The 26831-nt window shown below is 46.9% G+C and overlaps 1 protein-coding gene across 2 annotated transcripts in view; it reads right to left on the bottom strand.

Annotated features, from left to right (window-relative positions):
- Positions 1-8680: 8680 nt before the first annotated feature.
- LOC138512916 (cadherin-related family member 4-like) overlaps positions 8681-26831 on the bottom strand; it is a 95415-nt gene continuing 77264 nt past the window's right edge. For both annotated transcript variants that reach the window (XM_069627685.1, XM_069627684.1), the window contains 4 exons: positions 25193-25285; positions 24569-24638; positions 13638-13674; positions 8681-8961 (listed from right to left, as the gene is read on the bottom strand). In XM_069627685.1, coding sequence (XP_069483786.1) covers positions 8897-8961; positions 13638-13674; positions 24569-24638; positions 25193-25285 — 265 coding nt within the window. In that variant the 3' untranslated portion in view covers positions 8681-8896. The remainder of the gene's footprint in view (positions 8962-13637; positions 13675-24568; positions 24639-25192; positions 25286-26831) is intronic.

A 26831-nucleotide genomic window follows, 5' to 3' on the forward strand; every position in this document is an offset into this window, starting at 1 on the left:
AAAAGCAGAATTAGGCTCACGTCTGCAAACTGTTACCTCATGTCCCTGTGAAGTACCAGCTGCAGGAACCATATGTACACACAGACACGTTACTCTCTCACTGTGTGATGGAGAGGGAGATGAATACTGAAGCCTGCAAGTTGGGGAAATTTAGAACAGCAATGAAGGCGAGGGGTAGGTCGATAGTAACTAAGACTACATGAACTAATCCAGCTTTCTTCCGAAGATACCAGAGGGAAGTGAAAGGCTACAGACAGGTGACAAGTGGTGGCAGCTCTTTGAATGTCTGTGGTTCAAAAAATACAAGATAGCCGACAGCATCCGTGGTGATTGATTGTAACCCGTTGACTTGGTTGGTGTGAAGTCTAACAGTGACACAAGTGTGAGGATTCAGGTGGTGACAGCAGGAGGCAGAGCCACCTTCCAGAAAGGACCATTCTAATTCTAGACTGTTCTAAAGCCACCTATAACCTAAGATTTAGCAACTGTTCTGCCTTTTCCGTATAACCACCCTGATGTTTATGCAATGTTGGAGGGGTCAATTGACTTAATGCATGAATTGGGCCTCGGTTTATGAAAAAGGAATGTAGCATAATGTGTGTTGGCAAAAAATGTTTAAAATTAGCTGTATGAATCGTGTAAAGGTTAAACTCGAACAAACATTTTTTTAAAAACATGTGTTAAATAAGGTTTTAATTGGAGTCTTTTTGACCAGAAATGGACGTGTGCCAACAGCAATCATGCCGTACTCGACGATCTGTGTATTTGAGCTCACATTCTCTTGCTGTTAAAGAAGACCACTCCTCCCCATTTTTGTCATTGTTGTTTCTGCATGTTGGCCTTCTTGCTTGAATTCAAACTGACACTTGGAACAGGGGCTAGCTCAACTCTTTAAAACAGCAAAGCGTGGACAGGAGAGAAAGCAGCCAAAATGTGGGTTGGATCTTAAACCAGTCACGGCTCAGAAAAGAGGAGAGACCTGGCCTCATACTTCTACTGGCCTGCTATGCTAGTTTTATACTTGCACCGGTGCAAAGTGTCTGTAATCAAGGCTGCAAGTTCAAACTGACACCATAATACCACTACAGCAACATTTCTGCAATCTGGCCCCTGGTGTGCCGAGAAGCAACTATTTATTGAGCTTTCAGAGTCTAATCGGCTTTCCATGCTACTAACAGTAGCATGTTATCATGAATAACCGTAGTTCACTTTTCTGGTTTATTTCTGGTACTAGTGCAGTTCTAGCTCAGCAAATTACTTTTTGTCATTTCCTCAATATCTCCATGATCAGAGCACTGATTGCTCTCCAGATTCCCCCTCTCCCCACACCTCCACTCTGCTATCATTTTCTTCAATTGTGCAACCATGCTGGAACACCTGTTGTAGGATGGCAACCCATCAGGTCCTCTTACGGGCTGTAGAGGAGCAGATGTATACATCCACAGAAGATGCTACCCTCCTACCTCCCCTGTATTGGAGCCATGCCACCATGTCCTGTCTAACCTCAGCTACTGTACCAATAATGGATACCGTCTTCTATATGCACGCTGTATAACGACAACCATATCAAATGCACCCTTGTGTTGACACAGCCTGCAGGAGGAACTCCTGGTCGGAATATGACAAAGAGCTAAGAGGATGAACTGATGAAGTCATAAGAAAGTGTGCACAACGTCCTGAGATACTGATTAATGACAATGTATAGCTCCTAGAGGGGAAATGACAAAATAAATAATTGAGTAAACTCTCAGGTTGGCAAACAAGAAGATTACATGTTAGCAAAGTCCTGCAGAAAACAAACGTTTAATGATTTTAAAACGATCTACCTTGCGTTTAAGCAAGTCATCTTGTAGCTATCCTATACGTAGTGCATAGAATGCAGGCCACCATTGTATAGAAACATAATATTTCATGATAACAATGTCAAGTCAAACAATCATTGAGAATGAATGAAAAGCTGTGTTGTAGGAGAATAGCAGGCTACTGGAGCTGCGTAAAGAGGCTTTGTGGCCTAAAGTCAAGAGCTATGAAGTCTAGTTTAGCTATGTTCACTGAATAAGAACATGTTTGTGTTCTTTCTTGCACCTTAACATGAGAGGATTCATCCTACGCAAAGGATGGCAAATCTTTATTTATTTAAAGCATTCAGCAAGCTTTTGAATGCTTTAAATAAATTAACAGAATCATGATCTTCTGTCACATGAGTCGAGGCTGAATATGGGTCTGGAACTCCAGGTTTAAGCATAAAGAGCGAGTGCCTTCACTCATATGCATTCCCAGGACGAGAATACTCTGCAAGGCCAAGTACAAAGACAATTTCATGGCAGAAGGCATAAGCGATGAGAGATGGTGGGCTAATCGGGTGGTAGGGCATGAAACTGCCTCATCTCCTTGTATCTGGTTCAGAGTTTATATGCTGCGAAATGAACCAAATATTCCAGACATGGCACAAGCATGCCAAGCAATTATATGGACTAATGTAACAAAGGACAGAAAAGCTTAGTAGACCAATGAAACATGGTGTAACTGTTATATTTGAAGAGGTCAGAATGACATTTACAAAAAAAAAGTTGTACACCTGATATCGGACAGCCAATTACAATCCTGGGTCCTATAGGATTGTATATCTAGATGTTTCCCGTAACCAATCCCAACACAAGATTTTTATTTCTATATTACCATGTAGTATTACATGTGAGAAACCAGAAGGCGTCTCACTCCCAGTAACTGAATACAATAGTGGTGGCCAGGACAAGGCCACCTGGATGAGAGATCCTTGAGGACTAGCAGGTGAATCAGTGTGGGAGGATCACCTGGATGAGGGAGTTTTGGGGAGTGGAAGTGGCACGTTGGTGGCTGAGAAGCAGTACCCCCTTCCTTGTTATACCTTTTACCCATCCTACCCCGTACGATATTGAAAAACTCTACCCCCTTTGCTACACAAGCACTTTCTCACACCGTGAAAGACAACGGACTAACACTAGAGCTGTATACCTGATATGTCCCAACACAAGAGTCAGGTGTGTGTGTAGTTATGGGCAATTGCCTAACAGCCCTTTCCCTTCCCCACAGGGATAAAAGGCGGCGCACAAGAGCACACTTTGAGGAAGTTCAAACGCACAAAGAAACAGCTATTCTGGGACCGCAGTTCAAACATAGGAGAAAGGCGGTGGAAACTGAAAAGACAAAAAGGAGGGAACCTCCCTTGCCCTTTTCACCCCAGACCTGCAAAGCCTTTGATACATGAACAGTAAGACCTGGAATTGCAGCTGCCAATTGGTGTGGCAGATGTCTATGGTGGCTCTAGGGGAGGTCAGCGAGAGAGGTCAAAGTGGTCATACAAGGGTTGAGTCAAAACCCCTTGTACAGTTGAAAGCCTTTGAGAAAGTGAGAATGAATTGAAAAGCTGAGTGACCTGCATTGCGGTGACAAATGTGAACTCAACAGAGGAACGCCCACAGTGAGCTGCTGATCTGAGCCCAACTGAGGGGGATCCTCGGGTGAAGAGTAATTGCCTGATGTGAAGATTAGTAGAAGGAACTTTTGCTTCAGATGGACTGATGTATCACAAACAAGAGTCTTTGCATAAAAGTCACTTGAGCAAAGAAGACCCTGATATTGGGCAAAGGAACTGTAAACTTGTGCACGAGAAGCATAGAAGTGACCTGTGCTCAAGAGTCCCTCCTTGTCCCATGCTTCAAACGTGGGGAAGGGAGATCCCGGCCATAACGTCACGACTTAGCTGTAATGTTCACCAGAAAAGTAAGAAGTGCTAAGTTACAAAAGAATGTGGGATAAAGATTGGCAATGGGTTTTTCTTAATGCAGTCTTAGTGGTGTCTAATCAAATAAAAAGAGCCTTTACTATTTTTGATGGTCGCAGCTTGCTCCCATCTTCGAGTTAGATTTAGATCAGGCGTTTTTCACACGCCTGATCACAGTTCAAGAAACACCCTTGAACTGTGGTCACTTGTGTCTGTCTTGCTTTGATAGCAGGCCTTTATTATGCGTCAGAGTGACATCTATGAGGAAGTATATACATACCATTTTTTCTGGAAATCATTGAGAGCTTGAGCGTACGTCTGTTGATTTTTGTTCTGAACTCCCTGTTTCAGATCATTATTAATAAAACAGTAATTTACCATCTTCCTGAGTGTGTCCAGTTATTCATATTTGGGAGGATAGCTCAGGGCCAACATGCTTGCCTTGGAAACACTATGACAGGGAGCAACATGTGTTCAAACCGCGGGATTAAAACCTCTGGGTATTAAGCGCGTTATGATATCATTTAATTTGGGTTCAGAATTAGTCTGGTGTAATCTCATCCAGGGACAGATGCACTTTCCATTGTCCATAAAGTGAAGGTCACTGAGTATATACACAACACTTTCCCTAACATTGCAATTTCGGCATGAAGTAGAACAGCAACCTCGGGCTCGCGTGCAAAGGCTTTGCAGGTTCAAATGGCCAAGCACACGCTAGACCAGTGGTATTCAAACTGTGGGTCGCGACCCCCTAGGGGTCCGCGGGTGCATCCCAGGGGGCCCTGAGAGCTCAGCATGAAAAAAGATTTTTTTTTTTTTTTTTTTTTTTTTTTAGATTGGAAGAAATGGGCAGGGGTGGCCCACATGGGCGGGCTGAAGCATGAAACTGTCTCAGGCAACAATGAAAAAGTGGCCCACAGTTGTAAATGGATATTTATTACTTTAGTCACAGACTGGGCCTCATTACTACTATGGTGGACCAGTAACAACGGTGCTGGTAAGCTACCGGCACCGTTGCTACCGTTCCGCCATAGTAAGAGTTGTGCTCGTGGGTGCTTGACAGCCCCCGCCAGGTCTGACTTCAGCTCGTCGGATGCACCGGCACCGTTATTAACGGTGCCGGTGCATCCGAGCTCCCCCTTCCCATTTGAGCCATATGGGGCTCAAATGGGAATGGGGATCTACCGGCACCTTCGAAAGGGCAATTATCATGTCCGCCTAACTCGGCATGACCTAGTAATTGCCCATTCGCGGGTGCCAGACCCGGATGCAACTCCAGTGGCAGCCGTGCCGGTTTTACCGGCACAGCTACCGCCAGAGTAGTTATGAAGCCCACTGTTTCAATAGTACCCAAAGGGGTGCTTTGTGTTAAAATGTAAGTAAATTGTGATATATTCAGCAACAATGGTCAACATTACTAACTGCATAGTGGCCCCTCACCCATTATGGAGGAGCTAAGGAGCCAGCCCAGTGAAACAGTGAGCACTCCCTCCGCTGCTTTATCCAGCTAATGGAGTGCTCCTGGGCTGGCTGAACTGTCAAAGGGAAACACTGTTTCCCTTTGACAGTTCAGTTTAGTTCCCCAGCCGCACATGCTCACTGAGCCATGCAAGTGCTGGGGCGTTTTGCTTCGCCAGCATTGCATAGCTCATTGGAAATGCTGGCTGGGGCACTGCATGTCTGTATGTCCGAGGGGGAGCTCCTGCGCCTCCTCGCACATACGGACAGAGCAGCTGGAGCAGCACCCACACACAGGCCAATGCAGAAGGTACGTTTATGTTCATTGTTTTTATTTAAACATGTGTATGGATGCGTTATGAGTGAGTGTATGGTGATGGATGCTCATGTGAATGATAGAGTGATTGCTGTATGAATGTGCAGCGCCTTGCATATACACATAATCATGTTCATTGTGTTAGGACCAGTGGGGCCCAGGGGACAGGGATGGTATCTTTTTACCGGACATCTATCATTCAAAACCCTCTGCCTTGTCCACAAGGCTTTCTGGGGCCTCGGTCCAAAATACCTTCAGCTATTCCTCCGCAAATACCTCCCCTCTCGAGCTCTTCACTCCTCTACCTCCAACTCCCTCAGGGTCAGTCGTTTATCAAATAAACGAGCTGGGGGTAGATCTCCGTCTTCGGCTGGGGCCTCCCTCTGGAACAGCGCCCTGCCACTCTAAAACTTGAGGAGAACCATCTTTCTTCCTGCACTTATCAGACCTACCCTGTCTGCTGCCTTAAACGTAGCACTTGCAAATTGCTGGCTGCACTACCACTGTTTGTTGCCTTTATTATTTATTTATTGTTATTTATCTGTTTCTCCTCTGCTTCGCACTTTCCACTTCTCCCCCCTTCCATGCACTTTTCCCCTCACACTTGCGCGTTCTCAATGTCACTGGGCCTAGTAAGATCGCTGTTTTATTCTCCTCTGTTCCCCTCCCTTGCCTTGTCACGCTCTGAAACACTTGTGTACGAGCGCGATAGAAATAAAATATCAATGCCTGCCCCCTGGACTCCCAGCAACAATTGCAAACTGTTTGGCTATTTACCCATTTTTTGTTAAATGTATGCTCTACAATGCAACATTTTAACCTATTATTTAAAATAAATTCACAGGGGGAAACCCCCCCGAACCTCCCCTTAATGCCCCTCCGCTTAAAAAAGATTCACCAGCCGCCACTGGCCCTCAGACTGTGTTGGGAACGGGATGGGGGAACCGAGGGACTATGGTGGGAGCACAATGGGCGGGAACCATGGGATAGTGATGGGAGCAGAGTGGGGAGAGCCCTGGGTGTGTGATGGGGTGGGGAGAGACCAGCGACTGGGTAGGAGTGGGATGAGGGAGCCCAGCGACTTTGATGGGAGCAGGTGACGGCGCGCAATATATACTGTCCATTTGGCATTTCTGGGGGGTCCCGACCTGCCCAAATTTTGCTCAGGGGGGCCCTGGCCAAAAAAGTTTGAAGACCACTGCGCTAGACACTATCGCAGGGCCCTCGTGGGAGCCGTGTGGCCGGGGGTGGCTGCTGACTGGCGGAGCAGCATTGAGAAGATCACTCTGGCAGCAGCCTTCAACATACAGAACACTAAGCGGCTATGCCAGTGTTGCCCACCAGATGGCGATCGTTACCCACGCGTACACTCCGAGCCGAGGATACCCCCCCCCCCCCAGGCAGTAGGTTTGTGACTCGTGTGTTAGCAGCAGCAGACTGACTAGGGGAGTGAGCGAGAGAAGCACGTGATTACTGAAGGATGAGGATCACACGGTGGCAGGAGAGGGCAACACGTGTAGCTGTCATTATTATGTATCACAATTATAGTGTTTAGAGGCGAGAGAGATCCAGTGTGAAGCGCTGTGGTCTCCTCGTGAGCTTGTTGAAAATTCTTCCAGAGTTGCTACCAATCACCTCTACCACCGCTTGCAATCGGGTGGAGGAGGCAGCTGGATGGCACGCAGCAGAGGAGTAGGGTTAGTCTCCATTGGGGTATTATAAAGAACTTTGTATGGTCATAATACCCAGAAACTCCGCAATTCTTTGGGGCACATATTCGAGTGGTGGTGGTAGCTCTGCACTGCAGGCAATTCTCGCACTTCGAAATGACAGGTGGGGGCTATTTTGATGGTGAAGTCGTTTCATTGTACTTTTTGGTCGTTACACAGACACACCGCCAACATGTCAGGCTCCTTCCCTGTGTTCCCTCTTATTGAAGATTACTGATAATAGGTGACATTTTGGGAGACCGTCAGGATGCCTCTGGAAGATCTCCAGAAGAGATCTGCCAGAGTCCACAATGACAACATGAAACGTGACTCAAGAAAAGGGACCTCCTCGTGATGCACAAAACTGCACGTACACGAGTCATTACCACAAAGTGCAGAAGCAAAAGCCTTTGCATGAAATGCAGAAGGCTTGCGATGTCAGAATGCATGTCCCTTTCTCTTGCATCGAGCTTTCAGGCATGAAACCAGGGCCCTTGGTAAACTCATCAGGCCTTTCATGTGCAAGGATGGCAGGGTTGGCAGTGTCTTCTTCGTCCCTCCGCCGGTTGAAGAGTACAGCATTAGCCAAGACCCTGTCTACACACAAGCACAGTCCCATAAAAGAGCCACATCACATTGGACGAATGGCAGTGGATATTAATCCTTTCATTACAGGATCAGGACATCTCAGTCTCTCACCATAATCTCACTGCCCACTGCTTGTGCTGACAGCCTCTCAATAGTCTTTCACCCATCACGGCCATTTCATTGCAGAGACCAGTGCTTCATGTCTTCTACTAACCCACTTTTTACGATGGCCTTCCACCGACATTACAGTGTTGTGATAGGTTACACATGCCCGTCGGTCTGTAACGACTGATAATAGCCCACCAAAGGGAAGTAATGAACTGGGGGGGGGGGGGCATGCTCATTATGAACCAGTGGGACTTGTCACGCTCATGTTCTGCCATGTGCGTGTGTTCTTCCCATTTCCACCTCTTCCGGAGATGCTAATGGTACAATAGACAGGCCCATTAACTTGCCCTCGTGAGCAGAGTCACGTCGGGCACCAGAGGGTGCAATAGAGGGAGGGGTGGGGGCCCTGGTGCGAGTACTCACATCTATGCGCAATGAAAGCATATTTTAGGTAATGCGTGTTGTTGCACCAGAATAATATGTGCCTAAACACTGCAAAGTGAAAGCTATTACTCCCATTGGGGGCCGGACTGGGAGTATGGGGTGCTGCTCTAAAACAGGACCAGGTTATGTAGGTATTTCATTTTTAGGATAATGAAAGACCAGGTTCCCTCTCACAGAATAATGCCAACATCAGCGAGGCTTGTGGGTATTTTCACAAGTCTCACAAGTATTGAGAGTTCTTCAAGAACACAAGCAGGTGGAAAGTTGTGTACACATTGCTTTTATTCTCCAAGTACTGCTCATCCATAGAGAAGGCATTCAACACAAATCATTTACATGTGTATGGATCAGGAAATGAGGGGGGGGGGGGGTTGTACTAAAAGAGACACTTGAAACAGCCAACATGATGCAACATATTCACAGCAAATGACAGAATATCGGTTTCCATTTGCACATTTCTTTTCAGGGGTGAGGGGGGGGGGGTGGCGCTGCTCCCGGAAGACGACCGCTTCATGTGTGGTTCAGCCACTGGGACTCCCCCGTCTTACTGTTGAACAAGTAATGCTTCCCGGTGGCTGCAAAGAGAGGACAACAGCACTGAAGTGAGAACTGCTCTGCAACGCACTGCACAGAATAGAAACAGCACTGGAGTGAGAACTGCTCTGCAACGCACTGCACAGAATAGAAACAGCACTGGAGTGAGAACTGCTCTGCAACGCACTGCACAGAATGCCTAGTGTCAGGAAAACGAGAAAGTGATTCTATCGGGCAAACTAACTTTTATAGAAAGACCCTCCGCTGAGCACATGGCAAGACTCTACAGCATCTGACTGGGCACATGAACCGTCACGCATTGCTGCAATGGGCATTGCCAACGTACAAAACAGGCAAATTATGTACCATCACGACTATGCCATGAAATATGACTCTTGAACAAATTGTGGCCTGAGGGTTTTCTATGGGAGTCATATCTACTGAAAATTAAATAATATTAAACTTATGCAAGTGGCAGTCGATGGCAATGTCAGAGGAGGCCACTGTTAACATTGACACCTGCCCCATGCCAAGAAAGGCTGGGGGTGCTAGTGGGAGCGAGGGGCGAGTATTGAGACCCAGGTGTGAAATGCCAGATAGCGGGTGAGAGAGTTAAAAAGATGAGGGCGAGGATACGGAGGACAGAGGAAGATTGCAGAGGTTGGCGCAGCGGTGAATGCATGCAAGGAACAGAGGCGTCTATCGCCAGTCAATGCCCACTTTCGTCATGTGCAGATTGGTGCCAGAGCACACAAACTCCCATTCAGGGCAATAACACAATGTCAAATATTCCAAAAGTAGACACCATCTATGAGCTTAAACTCAACATAAAAATGTTTTATAAATAAAGATACATTTGTACAAGGGAACATTTGTGGGTTGGTTTATGGCCTGGTGAGGCATTTTTACTTCTACAATTCAACTCTGTTTCCACAATCTGCACCACATTTTGCATAGTTGCCTTTTAGGACCCTCCAGACGTTACTGGCCACATGAGATGTGGACACCCCACCCCGTTCCTCAGATTCCAGCCTCTTCACACATGAGACGGTGGCCTGAAATTGGGGAAACATCAATGTGGTCGTAGAAGGACACGTCTTCAAGCCTAGAAAGCATGGTTTCTAGAACATTTGCACTGCAACGCACTGCAATGAATTGCACCACACCAGGTTGATGAAACAGGTGGGTAGAGAGCACAGTAGGTCCGGTATGCAGCAGCACACCCACTCTGCCCCTCCCTTCCCCCTCCCCCCAAATTCTGGTGCAGGGTATGTCAACCATCCACACATGGCCATTCTCAGTGCAGTTTACCTCAAAGCACAAAGCACATCAAACGATAAGCGAATCGAACAGCGACCTACAGGATCATTCATTTTCAACAATTGATGAGAGTGCTGCTATGTCTCTCCACAGAATCTGTTCGGAGAACAGGTACTTTTCGCTATTAATTACATCATCACTATAGAAATGTACATATTGTATAGGTTATGCATTTCTATAGCGATCACACCTGAACTGAATGGTGATAGGGGAAAACTAGGTTATGTAATTTGTTGCCTTGAAATACTGTAAATAGGGCTCACACAGCAATCGCAATATAAAGCCCTAACTCAAAAACTTAGATCACATAATACCTAGAGATGGTTGTTTCCAAAGTTCTTGCCTCTAAAACACACTTCTGTATGCCAAAAGGGAAACAGGTCAGAGTACCACTCTCCTAGGCAAGGTGGCTTTAGCAGCAGGAAGTTGGCATACTAAGCAAGCCTGCATGGCCGTCAGTGATGAAGAATGTATATTAAATTACTTCAAGTGCTGCTGTACAGACTGTGTGTCTGACATCATGATTATGCTTTCCTGGGCGAGCGAACACAGGCTCTGCCTAAGACTTGTATGATCAGGCGCTGGTCATTCACCTGAAACATTGTTGACTAACAATACCCAGCCATGTCCAAGACCTCCATCCACCATTGTAAGGCATGCGTGTGCGCGCGCTCTCATATAAAATGCACTGCGTGGAGGACACAGGGGTTGTTGCATCTGGTCTCATGGGTTGTTGGGTTGTTGTTTGATACTGCATTTACTATTACATTTATTCACCAATCCAGTGGAAGTCACCAAAGCCAGAAGTCTGATTATCTTTCCACAACCAGGGGTACAAAATACTGCAATATGGAGTGCAGCTGCACCTCTTGTGAAGAATCCTGCAGATCCCAGACTGGAACCCTCCATAAAGTCTCCTCGCAGGTGGCCAGGGCAAGGCAGACGCTTCCTGATACTGACCTTGAGGGTGACGTACTGCGGGAGAATCACCTGGGAGGAGACAGGTCCCAAGGGGGTGAGGAGATCACATGGGATGACATACATCATTTCTCCTCTGAAACAAAGAACCTTGCTAAGGTACCAAAAGAGGCAAAGGCTTCTTGCCATTTAAAAGTCCTGACCCTCATATTATGATACTTTTAATCTGGGTTTGTAGACAAAAGTCGGAAGAAACATTACCAATGTGAATATATTATTGGGTATTCCAAACCAAACACTCTCCTTACTCCCCAACATAGAAGTAGTTGGTAAACAAACGTCTTCCTCTGCAGGGCATTAGGTTTTCTCTAAAAGTCCATCTTCTAATGAGTTCAGGGGAAATAAATCTACCCTTGAACAATTGAGAAGATGCGATTGCAATCGTCAGGCATTTGAGCCCAAAAGCCCACACTTGATGGAACCTGGGGGTCAAAATGTGCCCCTCAGGTGCAGGCGATTAGAACAAGATTGAACTGTGACTGGAGTGTGAGCTATAGCATTAGGAGCAGAATGAAGAAGGCACGAGGCTGGCAAACCAGGCAGAAGTGGGAGAATGAGAGGGATACTGGAATGTGGAGACAGCAGATGTCACCTGTGTGTTCTGATGGAGTCCTGTTACCCCAAAATCTGAAGCTGCGCAGTTGAAGGCGTGCAGGAGAACTGCTTTTCCCCATGTGAGTCGAATTGCTGTGGATGCCATGCAAAGACTGTGCTAGAGACTGAGGGAGAGGAGCAGTTTTCAAGCTGTGGGTCTGAGGGGCAAGAAGGCTTCTAGAAACGTGTGGCTGGACCGAAGACACCTTCACAGAGGAAGTTTGTGTGTACCTACAAAGCCAGAAGCAGTAGAAACTCTGGCAGAATTCAGAAAAACTGTGATCTGCAGAGCAAGTGTCTGAACGCCGTACTTCACTGACCGGCTTCTTTAGCACCTTCAATGTGCATTGCTGTCACCAGTATCCAGCTCCATGTTAACTCACAGAGGTTTCACTCACATTGAGAATGGAAATGCAGTGCTTGCGTGTGACCTGGAAGTTCCTTTTACTCACATAGGAAGCCAACGTTACTCAAATCCATTGTCCAATCTTTAAAGAGACTGTTACGCAGCCACTCCTTTAGATGAAAGCAAAGCTGGGGACGGGAAATTGGCTTCTTGTAAAGATTATTTTGAAGTTGACCCAACCTGTAGTGCTAATGACTGTGTATGCCAGAGAGAAGTGAGTCCTAAATGTACACCCAGGTTGTTATATAAGAGAGGCAATCTGCTGCAATCTGCTACAATAAGAGGCTTCCCCTTTTGAAGAAAGCTATTCTGAGAAAGAGTGACTTGCCTTCCTGAAAAGGTAGAAGTGCTTTAGACAGGCCTCGATGAGATATACTTTAAAAGTCCCAAATCACTGAAGCTTTGGAGGTATGTCTGGCTGCCAGCAAATGCAACATTGTCCCACAGTACTCCACCTTGTTTATACTACTGCAAATGTGACTGGTTTCAAAGTAGAAGCAGCAGCACTCAGAAGTCGTCCTGACAAATATACCACCGTGAATGCTAGAGCTGAAACAGTTATACAGTTATGATTTCTTTAGTTAACTAATATTATTGCCAGTGTGGGTATTGCATTTTCTTTTGAACTGCGCTAAGTCTCCTTAAGGAGGCAACAAACCATCATGGCCAGGATTACCATTGCTGCTATTTAGCTTGAAGTGGAAAGTGGATATGTCACCCCGGTAAATGACTCTGCTTAGAAATGTCTTGAACAGAAGCTCATTAAAATTCCATTGACAAGAAACACCAAGAACTGAGGTGACTTTAGAAAGTTATTCAATGTCCAGGGTGATATCTCTTCCGTAGGATTCAGACACTGTATGTTGTTCCTGTCATGCTGAATTACCATAGCTTTTATTTGTGTATTTGTAGTTAAATGTGAGGGTCAGTTATCCAGTGTTAGAGTGTGTACCCTTAGCTTTGGTTAAGCAGGGAATTTTTCAACAGAGTAGGAATTGTGAGGCATTTATTTACATATTCATTTTAAGAATAACGTGGCACACTTCAATGATTCCTCAAATAGTTCTCTGCCTCACATTACCAACCCCTCACACTTTTTCATCAAATCTGTTGACGTGTTAGTTTGTGACTAGATTTCACGCTGCTCATTGAATTAACCTTGCAAAGAGGAAGGAGGATATGGACCATGTTGGGACTCGAACCTGTCATGTAGTTTCCGTGCAAACATCTATGGAAGCACTTAACCCTCTGAGCTATCCTACTGCCCATTTCACAGTTTCCATTCAGAAGCCATTGGACATTGTGTGCAGGTAATATCCTATTGCTGCCTCCATCGCGTGCACATCTCTCCCAACACAAGCAGACTGTGCCCCTGGCACTTGCATAGATGTGCTGTGCCTTCAAGCTTGTCATACATACCTATGTCAACAGCACGGCCATCATAAATGGTGGAAGGCTTTGGAAAGAAGAGAAAAGAAAGAGCAGTTTACTGAATGATGACATGCAGGATTTTGTGAGTGTGAGCAAAGTCCCCCCCCGCCCCAAAACCCCAGACCCCCAGATTCAGAATAACATGAATGCACGCAGAAGACGCAGACCTGACCCTTCCACTTTATCAAACAATCTGCCACCTCCCTTGTATGAATAATAGGCAGTAGAAGTCTTTAGAAGGGCCCTGGTTATGACAGAGAACATCCAAGAGAGCAGAAATTAGCTTTTGCATATTAATGCCCTCACGGTCCATAACTAGAGCGAAGCTTTGCAGAGCAGATGCTACATTTCTACTGTGTGAGCAATTCTTTGCAAAGAAAACCCTGCATCTCCACTTTTTCCTGGTGTATTGCTGACTTTCAGGACTCATCTGGATTTCTGATCTGGTGTTTCACTGATCCTGAATCCAGCACTTAAGTGCAGGAGGGGGTGCAGCCTAGATTCAATCCCTCTCTCATCCTACACAGGGATGCCATCCGAGTATGGCGCAAAATGACAGATGTGCCAGATGTGGCCAGCTCCTGATTCATTTCATGATACGTTTGGTCAAAACTCACGCAACGTTACATGCAGCACCAATAATCACCATCACACGATGACCTGTATGGTCACAAAGTAAGGGGAACATGTCTGTCTGTTTTCTTTGCAGACTTTTTCCCCTGTTGACTTTCCATTCCATAGATCATGGTCTGGTTTACATTCTGGGTGAGGTCACAGTTCACCCCTATGAAGAAGGTTTTAAAGTGCTGGGACCTCCACGGTGGTGAAGTGCGCAATATTAAAACAAATTAAAGGAGCATTATTCCAATTTATTCCTTTGCAATTCTGGGACCACCAGTTTCCAATTGAAAGAAGAAAAATGAGGGATCCCAGATATGCATTTACCATTTAATGAATATCACTCAAAAGTGGCTGGAGGGGGCAGGGGAGGAGCAGTGAGGGTGAGGGGCTCAAGTGTAGAGAATTGGTTTTCAAGGTTGAGGTGTCACGTGTTGAGGGGATTCACAGCATTGAGCATTTTAGGCAGACACAGTACAAACAGGCAATCGTGCGTCTGTTTGCCATGTGCTCATCGTGCTCAGGTGCCTTTCAGCGACAATATCTTTGATGGACATGTTGACCAAATCCATAGATATCATTGATTTTCCTCGAATCCTCACCATCAATGTATGAAGGTTGAGCGAGTTCATAGTGTAACCACTCTCTGCTCTCTTCCCACCTTGACCCACCCTGTCCCCAGTCTGCACCCTCTGCACTGCCAGTCTCCTTCTCCGTCATCATTCGATGCATGAAGCGTGTGTCAGTCGCTGCTTCTGCCTCCTCCTTCATCCGTCCCTTGCACCTTACTTTGGACGCTCCATCTGACTCGGTCCTATCACTAACACCCTGGACATCCTTGCCCCTGTCACGAGGATATACAGGAAACCTGCCACTAAGTGCAACTCTTGCTTTTAAAGCAGCAAAGTGGGAGTGAAAGCAAAAGTGCAAAGCAGCAGAGCGGAAGTGACAGACGTCTAGCTCATCCCCCGACACACTGGCCTGTTGTCTACTCCAAATGCAACATCATCTTTCCCTCTGCTCCAAGAAAAAGAGCTCATGTTTAAACTTGCATCTCTGGAGCCCCCAATAACACGGCTGAACTCTTCAACATCTGCAAGGAACTCATCAATCCTACTGCAGTCTCCTCTTCTCCTCCTCCCCCCCAAGCCTTATGTACGGCACTGGCTTCCCAATTGTCCTCCAAAGATCTTGGCATCCTGTCCTCTCTGTCCTCTGGTCTCCCCACCTCCTCTCACCTCTTTTGGACCCACTCTGCCCACCCCCCCTTATCGCTTCCCTCTCTCCCATTACACCAGACGAGATCTGTAGTCGTCCACTCTATGAAAGTCTCCTCTAAACAGGTGTCCCCCTGCTCCTCCAGACCCATCAAGGAAAACATTGGCACTCTCAGCCCAGCCTTGGCTGACCTCTGCGACCACTTATTTGCCACAGGCTCTTTCCCTCAACCCCTCAAGCACTCGCTTGTGCACACTCTCCTCAAAAAGTTGTCTGCTGAACCCCTCTTGCCCAGCTAACTATCGCACTATCTCTATCGCCTCTTTGTTGAGCAAACTCAGAGAAGCTGATCCGCCCCAACTGACCCACCTCACTGAAATGGCCACCTGCCTCCATGACCACCAGTTCTATTTCAGGGCATTTAGAGCCATGGAAAGTGCTCCCCTGACCACGTGTAATGACCTACTCTAATCTGGAGTCTAACACTCCTTCTGTCCTGATCATCCTCAATCTTTCCTCTGTTTTTGACACAGTCAAACACTCGATCCTCATAAACCGTATCCATGATACCCGAGACATCACAGACAGGGCACTGGTGTGGCTGACCTCCTCCCTCTAACCGACTCTCAAAACTGCCAATGGGTCCTTGTCTCTCCTCCACCTCATTCTTTACCTGTTTCATCCCTCTGGTCTCTATCCTATCTCATTGGCTTTTCAACGTCTATCGGGCCCCTCTGGCCCACCTGACCTCTACTTTCTGCCCTAATTTCTAGTGTTATGCTGATGACAAACAGCTCTCTTTCAGGCTGCCTTCCTCAACCTCCTCCTCCTTCTATTCCCCCCTCAAACTTGACTGCACTCAGGCCTGGTGCTCTGACAATGATATCTACCATAATGGCAGAAAGACAGAGATCCTCCTCATTGGGGTCTCTGATCCTAGTTCCCCCTCATTCTATGGCCTGCCTCCTTGGGTCCCCTCCTCTCACCTACCAGTGAGGCAAAACCCCTTGGGATAATCTTTAAATCCCCTCTCCCCTTCTCTCCACATATCATGGACCTTGTCAAGAAGTCCACTTTTCAGCTGAACCCAGGAGGCACCGTCTCTTTCCTCAGAGGCAGTTGCAGAAGTCCATCCTAATCTGCCTCTTTCCTTCCTTCTCCACCTCCAACTAATCCACAATAGGATTGGAAGAATTGTCCTTGGCTGTAAGCCCAGGGACCACATCCCTCAGCCCTAAAATCTCTTCACTGGCTCCCTGTGGCTGCAAGGATCAAATACATTCAAGACCCTCTGCATCATCCACAAGGTTTTCTGGAGCCTGGTACCTCTTTGACCTCCAGAGAGTTGAAGGCAAGACTCTGGCTGGGAGGTATTTAGGGATGGAAAGCTGGATGTAAATGTTTCTCCAAGAAAATGGGAGGTAAATCCCACTGGCCCGTCCCTCTGGAGCAGCCCTCGTTCAGACTTAAGAAGATCCAGCTCAAGTTCCAGACACTTGTCAAGACCTTCATTTTTTCCTCTTCCTTCCCTCTCCCCCTCCTTTGCTAAACTCTACATCTGCCACTGGACTAGGGCCTCTTCCCTTCAAAGTCATACAAGGGCCAGGCCACCCACCACCAGCCCCCCTAATCCCCCCGGCTTCCTTTGCCAGCTCTTCTCCTTGGGCTACCATTCCTGGGCTGTCCAACATAGTCCTCCTGTCCACTGCACTCCTGCCTTCTTCGCCACTTTCCCCTGCACTTGCCACCAGCACTTGCCCTCCCCCCCTGGTGGGGGAACCCGACGTATACATTTTTGCCTCTTACACCCTTTGCACTTATCACCTTGTCGAGCACTTGCATGTTAGGATTGTCCCAAGACCAATATAACCATCTCTTTCTTCTTGTTGCTGTTGTTCTTAAGATATCTCCCATGCCCCCCACCCCCAACCTCTCTTTGTCTCGTGGCGTCTGGAAACACCTGTGTATAGACACCATACAAATGTCCAATACATAGACGTGTGCCCACTACATCCATTTTTGCCCTTCGCCTCCATTATAATCCCGTGCAGAGCATAGAAAGATACAATGCCACCAAAATGGCCGCTGCTCCGATGTTGACCGGTTGCTAGGCAACTAGTTACACCACCCAATGCCCATTGCCCCAATGATCCACTTCCTTGCCACGGCCTCACCGGAAGATGTGAGCCGGCATAGGAAGGGCCGCGGAGCAAGGGCCAGGCCTGTCTTCGCCTGTCTGTGCCATTACGGGCCAAAGTGGCTCCCCGCGCCACACCCACGAGCAACCATCATACCCTCTCATAGGGTAAGCCGCATTTACCCTTTCTAACCTGCACTCTGCAGTCTACATCGTGAACCACTACCCATTACCCAGAACTAATATAATGCTGCCTTCATTCCTACAACTGACTTGATTACTGCCGCCAATTGATTACTGTCGCCAATTGGCTGCTGCCACCCTGCTACATTTCATTGTTTATGATTCTTTGCCCCAATTGGCTGCTGCCACCCTATGCCTAGAATCAACTGCAGCCACCTACACTCTCATACGTGATTACTGCCGGGCCTATAGTCCAAGCTAATGATGGCCCCCACAAACACTATTGCTACTACGTTCATGTCCAAAAGAAGCCACTGCTGCCAGCCTGTGGTGCAGGCTGTCAGCATGACTAATGCGGCAACATGCCCACCATCCACACTCATCCCTCCCACGCCCGTTCCTCCCAACCTTCTTCACTCAACCTAACCCCCAAGTCACCCACACAAAACTCACTACTCACACCACACTACCTAGAAACACCAGTTCCAGAAACCAAATACTTGGCCTCCACTCTAGGCATTGGCACAAATCCTCACAGGCCAACCATGGTAACGCACAGCACACTAACCAGAATGCACACAGCCCACCCAAGTTCATACCCCCTTCCACCTCAAGGAAAGCACCCAAAATCAAAAATGATAAACCGACCCTAGCACCCCCACCTAACGTACAATGTGCCCCGATCAATGCTAGATCCCAACCAGCTCATGCCATAGAAATCTGCGTTCTCCTTACCAACTTCGACCTTGACACCTTAACATCACTGAAACCTGGCTTCACTCTGCCTCAGGGCCTGCTATCTCCCTAGCCATGCCACCAGGATACATCATCCTCAGACAGGACAGACTGCTAGCCACAGGTGGGGGAGTAGCCCTCATAGTCAAGGATCACCTAGATATAAGGCAGTCCCCGGCTGAACTAGGAAACAACACTGACTCCCTCACCGCTAAGATCTCACTATCATCCAACACCACCATTACCATCAACCTAGTCTACTGCACGCCACGTCTCCTGGCGGACATCCATGAAAACCTTGCACACCTCCTAGCAGATAATCTAAAAAACACTCCCAAAACCATCCTTCTAGGCGATCTCAACCTGGGATTCAATGACCAAAAGGACCAACCTCCCTCAGCACTAGCTCAAGCTCCTCAAGAACTAGGCTTTGACCAAATAATACACTCACCCACACACTGCAAAGTACGCACTCATGGTCCGCTACTCAGTCAAAACTGTGACATAGACATGAGCTCTATCACACCCACCACATGGTCTGACCACTCACTCATTCACTTCCTCATCCCCACCCCTACCAGCACAGCTAATAACAACCCCTCACCCCAAGGACCTAACCAAAGAAAGGATCCTGCCACACCTAGACAAACTTATCAGCAACCTCCTTACCACCCCTGACCCAGCAATTCTGGCGGATATCTACAGATCCACCATCAGCACGGCAATAGACACCATCACCCCTCTCCAAAAGAAAAAATCCAAAAATATCAAACACTCCAACTCCTGGTTCTCCTCAGATCTAAAAGAACTACGCACTACAAAACGTAAAGCATTGAACATTTGGCTGAGCTCCCCTAGTGCCTCCTCACTATCCTCTTATAAATCACTTGTCAAAGAATACAAAAAGGCCATCATTGCAGCCAAGTCTACATCGTACAACAACAGAATCTCCAATGCCAGCTCAGAATCAAAAGAACTCTTTGCCATATACAGGGGACTATCCAAACCAGCCACTAAATCTAAAGAGATCGTCAAAGATGAAGCTTGGTGCCACACCATGCAGTCCGCCCTCCTGAGCTAAATTAAAATCCTTCAGAAAAAAATCCAAACTCACCAAAACAAAACCTCACTCAGCTCATCCAGTCAGCCTCTCATGCTGAAACAATGTCTGAGGCCACAATCAAACCTATCACACCTTTCAAATTCAGAGAAGTCACTGAATTAGAGGTAATAGAAATCGTGAACAAAATCAAGGCCTCCAACTGCAAAAGTGACGCCTGCCCTGCCAAAGTAATTAAAGAGTGCGTGTAAACTCTTGCACCATTCCTCAAATCTTCCATCAACGCCTCCTTCAACTCCAACTCAGTCCCTGACAGCCTAAAATAAGCCTGGGTGTGCCCGCTGCTCAAAAAAACAACTCTAGACCCTGAAAATGGCAATAACTATAGACCTATCACCACCGTCCCCTTCCTGCTTAAGATTCTGGACAAGGTGGCTTACATTAAAATCCAGCAATACCTTGAAGAAAATCACATTCTACGTAAAAGACAATCGGGTTTCCGCCCTGGACACGGGACCGAGTCTGCATTACTCAACCTCAAAATACAATTTAACGACATCATGGGCAAAAGCAAACCAGCTCTCCTACTCCTGTTGGACCTATCCGCTGCCTTCCATCTGATCAACCATGACATCCTAGGTACGCAACTAAAAAACGAAGCCCACTTCTCGCTGCAAGCCATCTCCTGGGTCACACCCTTCTGTCAAATGAGAAATTATATCATGCCTCCTATTGCAATAAATAAATGTATATTTTCCTACGCCAAGCTGCTTACAAGTCACTTGCGAAGGAATCTGTTTTGCAAGGTCAGGACCTTGCAATCAATGTAAGCTGCCATTTTAGGTCAATCTGCCATTTTAGGATCGCTTTGTAAAGTCACCCTGTGAGTTAAAATGGTGGACGATGTCATTCCGAAATACAACATGGCTGTCTTGACCTCTGTATGTAGCTAATATGGAACGTGCCTCCAGGCCACTTGTTGAGGTCGTGAACTGAGACCTTGTTCTTCGTTGACTTGTGTGTAAAGGATTACTTGTGCAATTAAACTAATCCACAAGCATATGTTAAGAACAATGTATCCAAATACTGAACATAGAACACTTGTTTAACTACATTATATCAATGTTTGAGAAGAGCTGCATGGGAAATCCCAGAATACACAGTTGCCGTATAGGCTTGTTGACATAACTGGTTTGCTTTTAATACATATATGTGGATGTGTGAAACTCAGCATGAACCCTAGATCGGTGATGTATTAGTGGAATATTAACCCGAAGTAGGGCTGGGCATCGTGCTCACGAAGAGTATAAAAGACCAATGCATTCTAATGTACAGCGTCTCTCACTGAACACATTGAACCACGCTGGAGTTCGTTGTGTTGCACTGAGGGCCCATAGAGCAAAATCAGATAGCTGTTTATTTTATACTGAATCCCGTTACAAAAAGTACTTTGTATGTTCCTTTGTAACCCGTGTTCGGTGTATTCCCTTTTGGAGTACTCAGCCTCGATAGTTTGATTATGTTTTCACACTTCCTCAAAGGTTGACTCATGAAAGTCTTCTCTGACTCAGCATGCGCCACCCCCGCCACCATCCACTGTGGAGTCCCACAAGGCTCACGCACAACCCCTACACTATATAATATCTTCACCCTCCTGCTCTTGAATGACCTGGATCGTCGAGACATAGCTTACACCAACTATGCCGGTGATACCCAAGTCCTACTCCCCCTCACAGACATCTATGAACAGGATCCTGCGGCACTAACATAGATCTACAGGGCCATCCAAACCTGGATGGCAGCCAACGGCCTCTGAGGATCTCGGTTCAGCGTTTCTTTGGTGCCAACTATGCCTAAAACGCAGATAAAACAAACTCCCATCCCAAAACAAAACCTTTATCATAGACAACTCCACCATTCCAGTCTCAGCTGCAGTAAAAACTCTAGGAGTTTACCATGACGCCACGATGACTATGTCACAGCAGGTCAATGCCATAGCATCCTCCGCTGCACACACCACCAAAATAATCAATGCTGTGAAACCATTTCTCTCCACGAAAAACTGCTTGTCAATAGCCAGAGCCACAGTAGTCACCAAATTGGATTATTGTAATGCCCTCTTCCTCGGCATCTCTACCATAAACCTAAGAAAAATGTAAGTCACCCAGAACAATGCCCTCAGAGCAGCTCTGAGCATTCCAAAAAGGGAACATCTCTCCCAGGCCAGCAAAAACGCCCACTGGCTGCCAATAAAAGAACACATACTCTTCAAATCCATGGCCATCACCCACAGATGCCTCTCTGCAGACGCCCTGCCCTATCTACCGAATGGATAACCCTCAATGCTTCCAACAGACCGACTAGACAGTTGTACCCACATTCAAAAGATGCAAAGCTGGAGGCTCTAGCTTCCAACACCTGGCACCCAAAAACTGGAACTCCCTTCCTACTGCACTGCGGAAGGCAGGGTATGACTTTTCATTCCTTAAACTGCTAAAAACCACACTATTCAACTAAAACTACACCCACACTCTCCAGATGCACACCCTCCCCTTGATTGTTAGGGGCACCCCCCACAGGCCTCTGTGATGTATCGTCTGAACGCATTGACGCATGATAGTTACATGCAGGTACATAACTTTACTGATTGTAATGTATCGTCTATATGCTCGGACCTCCTGTCATTTTTGTACACTCCGAATGTAAACCATACCCGCAAATACTTACCTGTTGTATACCAAGTACATGTCATGTAAAATTGCTAAGTAAGCCTTCCTTTTCAGCGCCACGATGCCCCCGGGCAGCTGTGCGCTATACAAATGAACAGCATCTGCCTATTTATTTTATTTGCACATCACTATTTATGTTCCTTACTCCAAACAGTTACACGGTCTAGAAATCTCACATTTAATGGCAGTTAATGACTGCTGTTTAAACAGATTATTCATTTCAGGGAGGGGAGGCAATACTGCACACCCACAGAGTCACTACGGTTTCATGTCATTTCTTTTAACCAATCCATAAACATTTTCTTTATTCGGTCGGATGCATTCACAATTGCTCATGATATGTAGGTTCAGAGCGCCATCTGGCGCATTCCATTTGCGTAACTCATCAGGGAACGTACTCGCCAGCTCTTTGGAGTAGCATTTTTCACTAGTAATCAAGTACGCTAGGTGGCGCTCTACATAGGTCCACATCCGGCAAGTGTAATAGTAATTTTAAGCTTTGCCAGGTCTTCCTTCTTAAAGGGAATCTCCATTTCTGGCAACCAAATAATGAAGGCAGCCACTGATGCCATCCTGATGTGCAAGTAACTTCTCTGAAGGATGACGCTGCAGCCACGGCTGGACAGGCCTGCACACAAAGCTGGAGATTTCCAGGGCCCTCTTCTCTGTGGCGGAGGAGCGTGCATCCCTCCGTAACTGGGTTTGGTGCTAGGAGATTACTGAACAGCCTGGGATAGGACTTCCTACAGAGTGGGGGGCCTACTGAAGAAGCATTCATGGCCTGGGGCCGTTTCCTGCCGTCAGGGTGGGGGGGGCCCAATGAGCATCGCCACTCTGAAGGAAAGTCAGGGGCTGTCACGCACTTAATGGGGACTACGATCTTTATAATCCATTAAGTCAGACTAGGCCCCAGGACCCAAAGAAGTGCTGGGTGTAGTTAACACTAAGGGTGGTCCCCTATTTAGACTGCAATCCCAGAATTCAGGGGGAAAAGCATGCGCAGGTGGGCAAGCATGCGCGGGTGGGCAAGCATGCGCGGGTGGGCAAGCATGCGCGGGTGGGCATTCTCCTCACTCGTGTCTTCCCTGTGCCCTCCTCCACACACAGAGTAGCTGCCTTTCTTGATTGTGCCATCAAGAACACGCGCTAAGGTGCAGCTTCCTCTTGCCAGCCCTCTTGGTGGAGGCTTCAATAAATCTTCACAGGACTCTTGTTTTGACTTTGCCCCCTCTGGAGATTATATATGTAGGCGGGTGCCATACACCCCACCACCGTGCTAGCAGGGGACTAAGGTTCCTTTCGAAGAGATGTTTCACAGCTGCGTGGTGACCAGCCAAACATCCCTCAGTCCTCCTGAAAGCGAGGATATAGTCAGAGGGCCGAGGGATGATTAGTTCAGCATTTCAGTTTAGTTTCAGCCAATTGATACATTAGTGTCGGCCTCTTAAACCTGATGATAGTCCTGACACCACATCTATAGAGTCAGATGCTCGGATATTTTTCAGTGAAGCCTGGACTTAAGACATTGCCCTTTAACCTGTTCTTACTGGTGATGAAGGTTGACTGGGTAGATGATTGGTTAAGGTTTATCTGACTCTTAGCCAAAGATCTATCAGCCTGGATCCTTACCTGAGAAGAACCGTCCAGGACTTTGCGGTTTACATTGCACACGCTTACCTGCGACAGGCGCTGCTAGGTCATGGATTACTCAACCAACAAAGCAAATGTCAGTGCAGTGAGTTTGGTGCCCACATGTGGACCGGCAGGGGTAATTAAAGATTGTAAATTGGACAGACTTTACATGGAGGTTGATTTCAGGTGGAGATAAATTGTGTTTTTCGGCTCTACGCCGTGTATCTCCTGAGAAGGCCGACCGGCATACATGCTTTGTCCTGTGATATCAGGCTGTGAAAGCAAAGCAAAGTGTTGCTAGAACATTCTGGGTGTGTGAGAGGTTCACTAAACAGCAGTGCCTGGCTTTCAACAGGGCTTCCAGATCTGTCGGCTGAGCGGTAGGTTCTCGTGGCCTGCCACTAGCGTGGAACGCACCAATGCAGCCCAAAGTGGCACCACTGAGCGGAAGGAAGTGGCTGCCAGTGTGATTCCCTCACTTGAAGACACTGCAGTGGTAAGGTTTCACACTATGCACACATTTCTGATGATACAATAACCTGATAGGATCACTCAGGAGTCCTCCGGGCCGGGCCGGACTGTGACACATTGCACCTGAAATACTTACAAAGGGGTTTCCAGGCAAGACGGTGGATTTCTCACTTGGCTTAAGTGGTCTTTCAATGGGCTCTGCCTCCCTGCAGAGGAAACACGAAGAGGAAATTAATATATCTCTTGTAAAACAGTAGTGTGAGGCATTAGGAAACCACTAGATATATGAAGAAGAGATGTCAATGACACTTAAATGACTCTTTTCGTGACATGAGTTATTATTATTTTTTATTATCGCCATACATGCATTCACATGTCACCCTAAATCCCACGTGGGATAGTAACATACTAGACAGGTTGGCGAGGGACCAGACGACCAGAGAGCTGGCGCCATGGGATGGGCCATGGTGGGATGCTCGGTGGGTGGAGAAGGCCATTATAGGAAAAGTGGCAGCCAGCAGGTCAAATGGACAGTAAGGAATACAGCATTCCCCGCCCAGGAAAGCCTGCAGGGCTAGTCACCCGCTTCACTGGCCGCTCTCACAGGTGCCAAGAAACCCTACTGAAAGCATTCCCTTGGTATTCTCAGGACATTGTATGATGATCAAATGAGGTGCATATTCAAAGACTATTAAATGTATGAATATTGCTTTTTGTTAATAGTTGAAAATAGTCTATTTTTGCTTGAATATATAAGTACCTCAATCCAGTGTTTTTATTCTGAAAAGGGTCGTTTGGTGGTTTCTTTTTGCAGCCATGACACTGAGGAAAGAATCGCCCATATTTTGGACTCCTGTAAGAGAAAGACACGTGTGTACAGTCAGCATATACACATTTCATATGCAACACTTTGAACATTACTGTCCCCCAAGGAAAGATACGGGGAACCCATTAAACCACATTCCACAGAAACCACAATACAAACATCTCTCAATGTGTCATCTTCAGCAAGACTGACCCCCCCTGTTGCACCCCCTTAACTATGCAATGCAATGGTCATTTCAGGTCTAAAGCGGTTACAGACATTGCGAGTTCTGAACGTGACAGTACAGAAAATAGAAATGCACCTACTTAAAAGAGAAGTGCTCTCAAACATTATAATGTGAGCAGCACATTTGGAATGATTTCAAATAATGACTAGAGCAAAGTCCTGCTTTTCAAGAACCTGGAGGCATCCATTTTGTATCCAGACATAGTGTAATCGGTTTCTTTAATTCCATGCTCGGGTGGCAGTAATCAAGCCCCCCCCCCCCCACAACCCCTCTTAGAGAGACCTTGCACTTGCCATTTCCTCAGAGCAGAAAAGTCAAACACTTGTTGCCAGGACATGCAGCATTCAAGGGCAGCCTGTCCTGTAAAGGAGCGGATGAGAAAAACACCTCCTGTTTAGGAAGGATTGTGAAATATAGACAAGGACTCTAGATATAAAGGTCCTCACCAGTGGGGCCCTACAGGTCCCGCTGGAGCAATAGGTAGCCACTATGGAATACTGCGTCCTTGCAGCCTGTGTGATAATGTGTGCCTGGCCATGACACCCAGATTTGAAACAGTCACCCACTTCATTGGTTTCATTAAGCCGCAGGATTGTGTTTGAGGTTTGCATCGATGGACATTGATTTGGGGATCCTGCTTTTTGTGGCGATGCAAATCATTAGAGCAGATTTTTCTCTGTTAACTTTTAAATCTAAGGAACCCAGGAAAGTGTTGCCTGCATAGACTAATGCGGGGATATCGAGATGGACATGGCAGTATTGCCAAAGTGATGCAGGCCAAAAGCCATGTATATCTAGTGACACGAGAAGTGGGGCCAACACAGCCCTGGTGGAGCCCCCAAGCAGGTTGGGAATTCTGTAGTGCAATGCTCTAAAGGGCCGCTTCTGATGGCACCACGTGCTCCTCGAATTCCAGCCACAGTGCACTTGCCAACGTTGTGTCCCGTGGACTGTGTGAAAGGCAGCACTGAGATACATTAATGGGGAATATCGAGCACACTATAGGCGGCTGTCCAGGCTCCCCTCTACCTTTATCAAATCTGAAGCCAGCCCAGGTATATGTGTCAGAATATTAGTGTGCCATACCCATTGTTCTAGTCTTGACAAGTTGCAATTTGGAAATGGGAACCCAGACGTGAGATGAGCCAATATGCCACGGGATCGTCTCTCCTGCCCTTTTAAAATTTGAGGAAAGTACAACTTTTACCCATGAGTTAGTAAACATGTGATCTTTCTTTCTGTCTGCTCTGGTCCTAATGCTTTTTGGAATTGATAGTCGGTTGGTGTGGCTGGATCTGGTTGGTTTGTTTGAGGAGGACCCAGAGAATCTTTACGCAAGGTAGTGAG

This window comes from Ambystoma mexicanum, chromosome 12 (assembly GCF_040938575.1).
Source record: "Ambystoma mexicanum isolate Mex_15411 chromosome 12, UKY_AmexF1_1, whole genome shotgun sequence".
Taxonomy (NCBI): Eukaryota; Metazoa; Chordata; class Amphibia; order Caudata; family Ambystomatidae; genus Ambystoma; species Ambystoma mexicanum.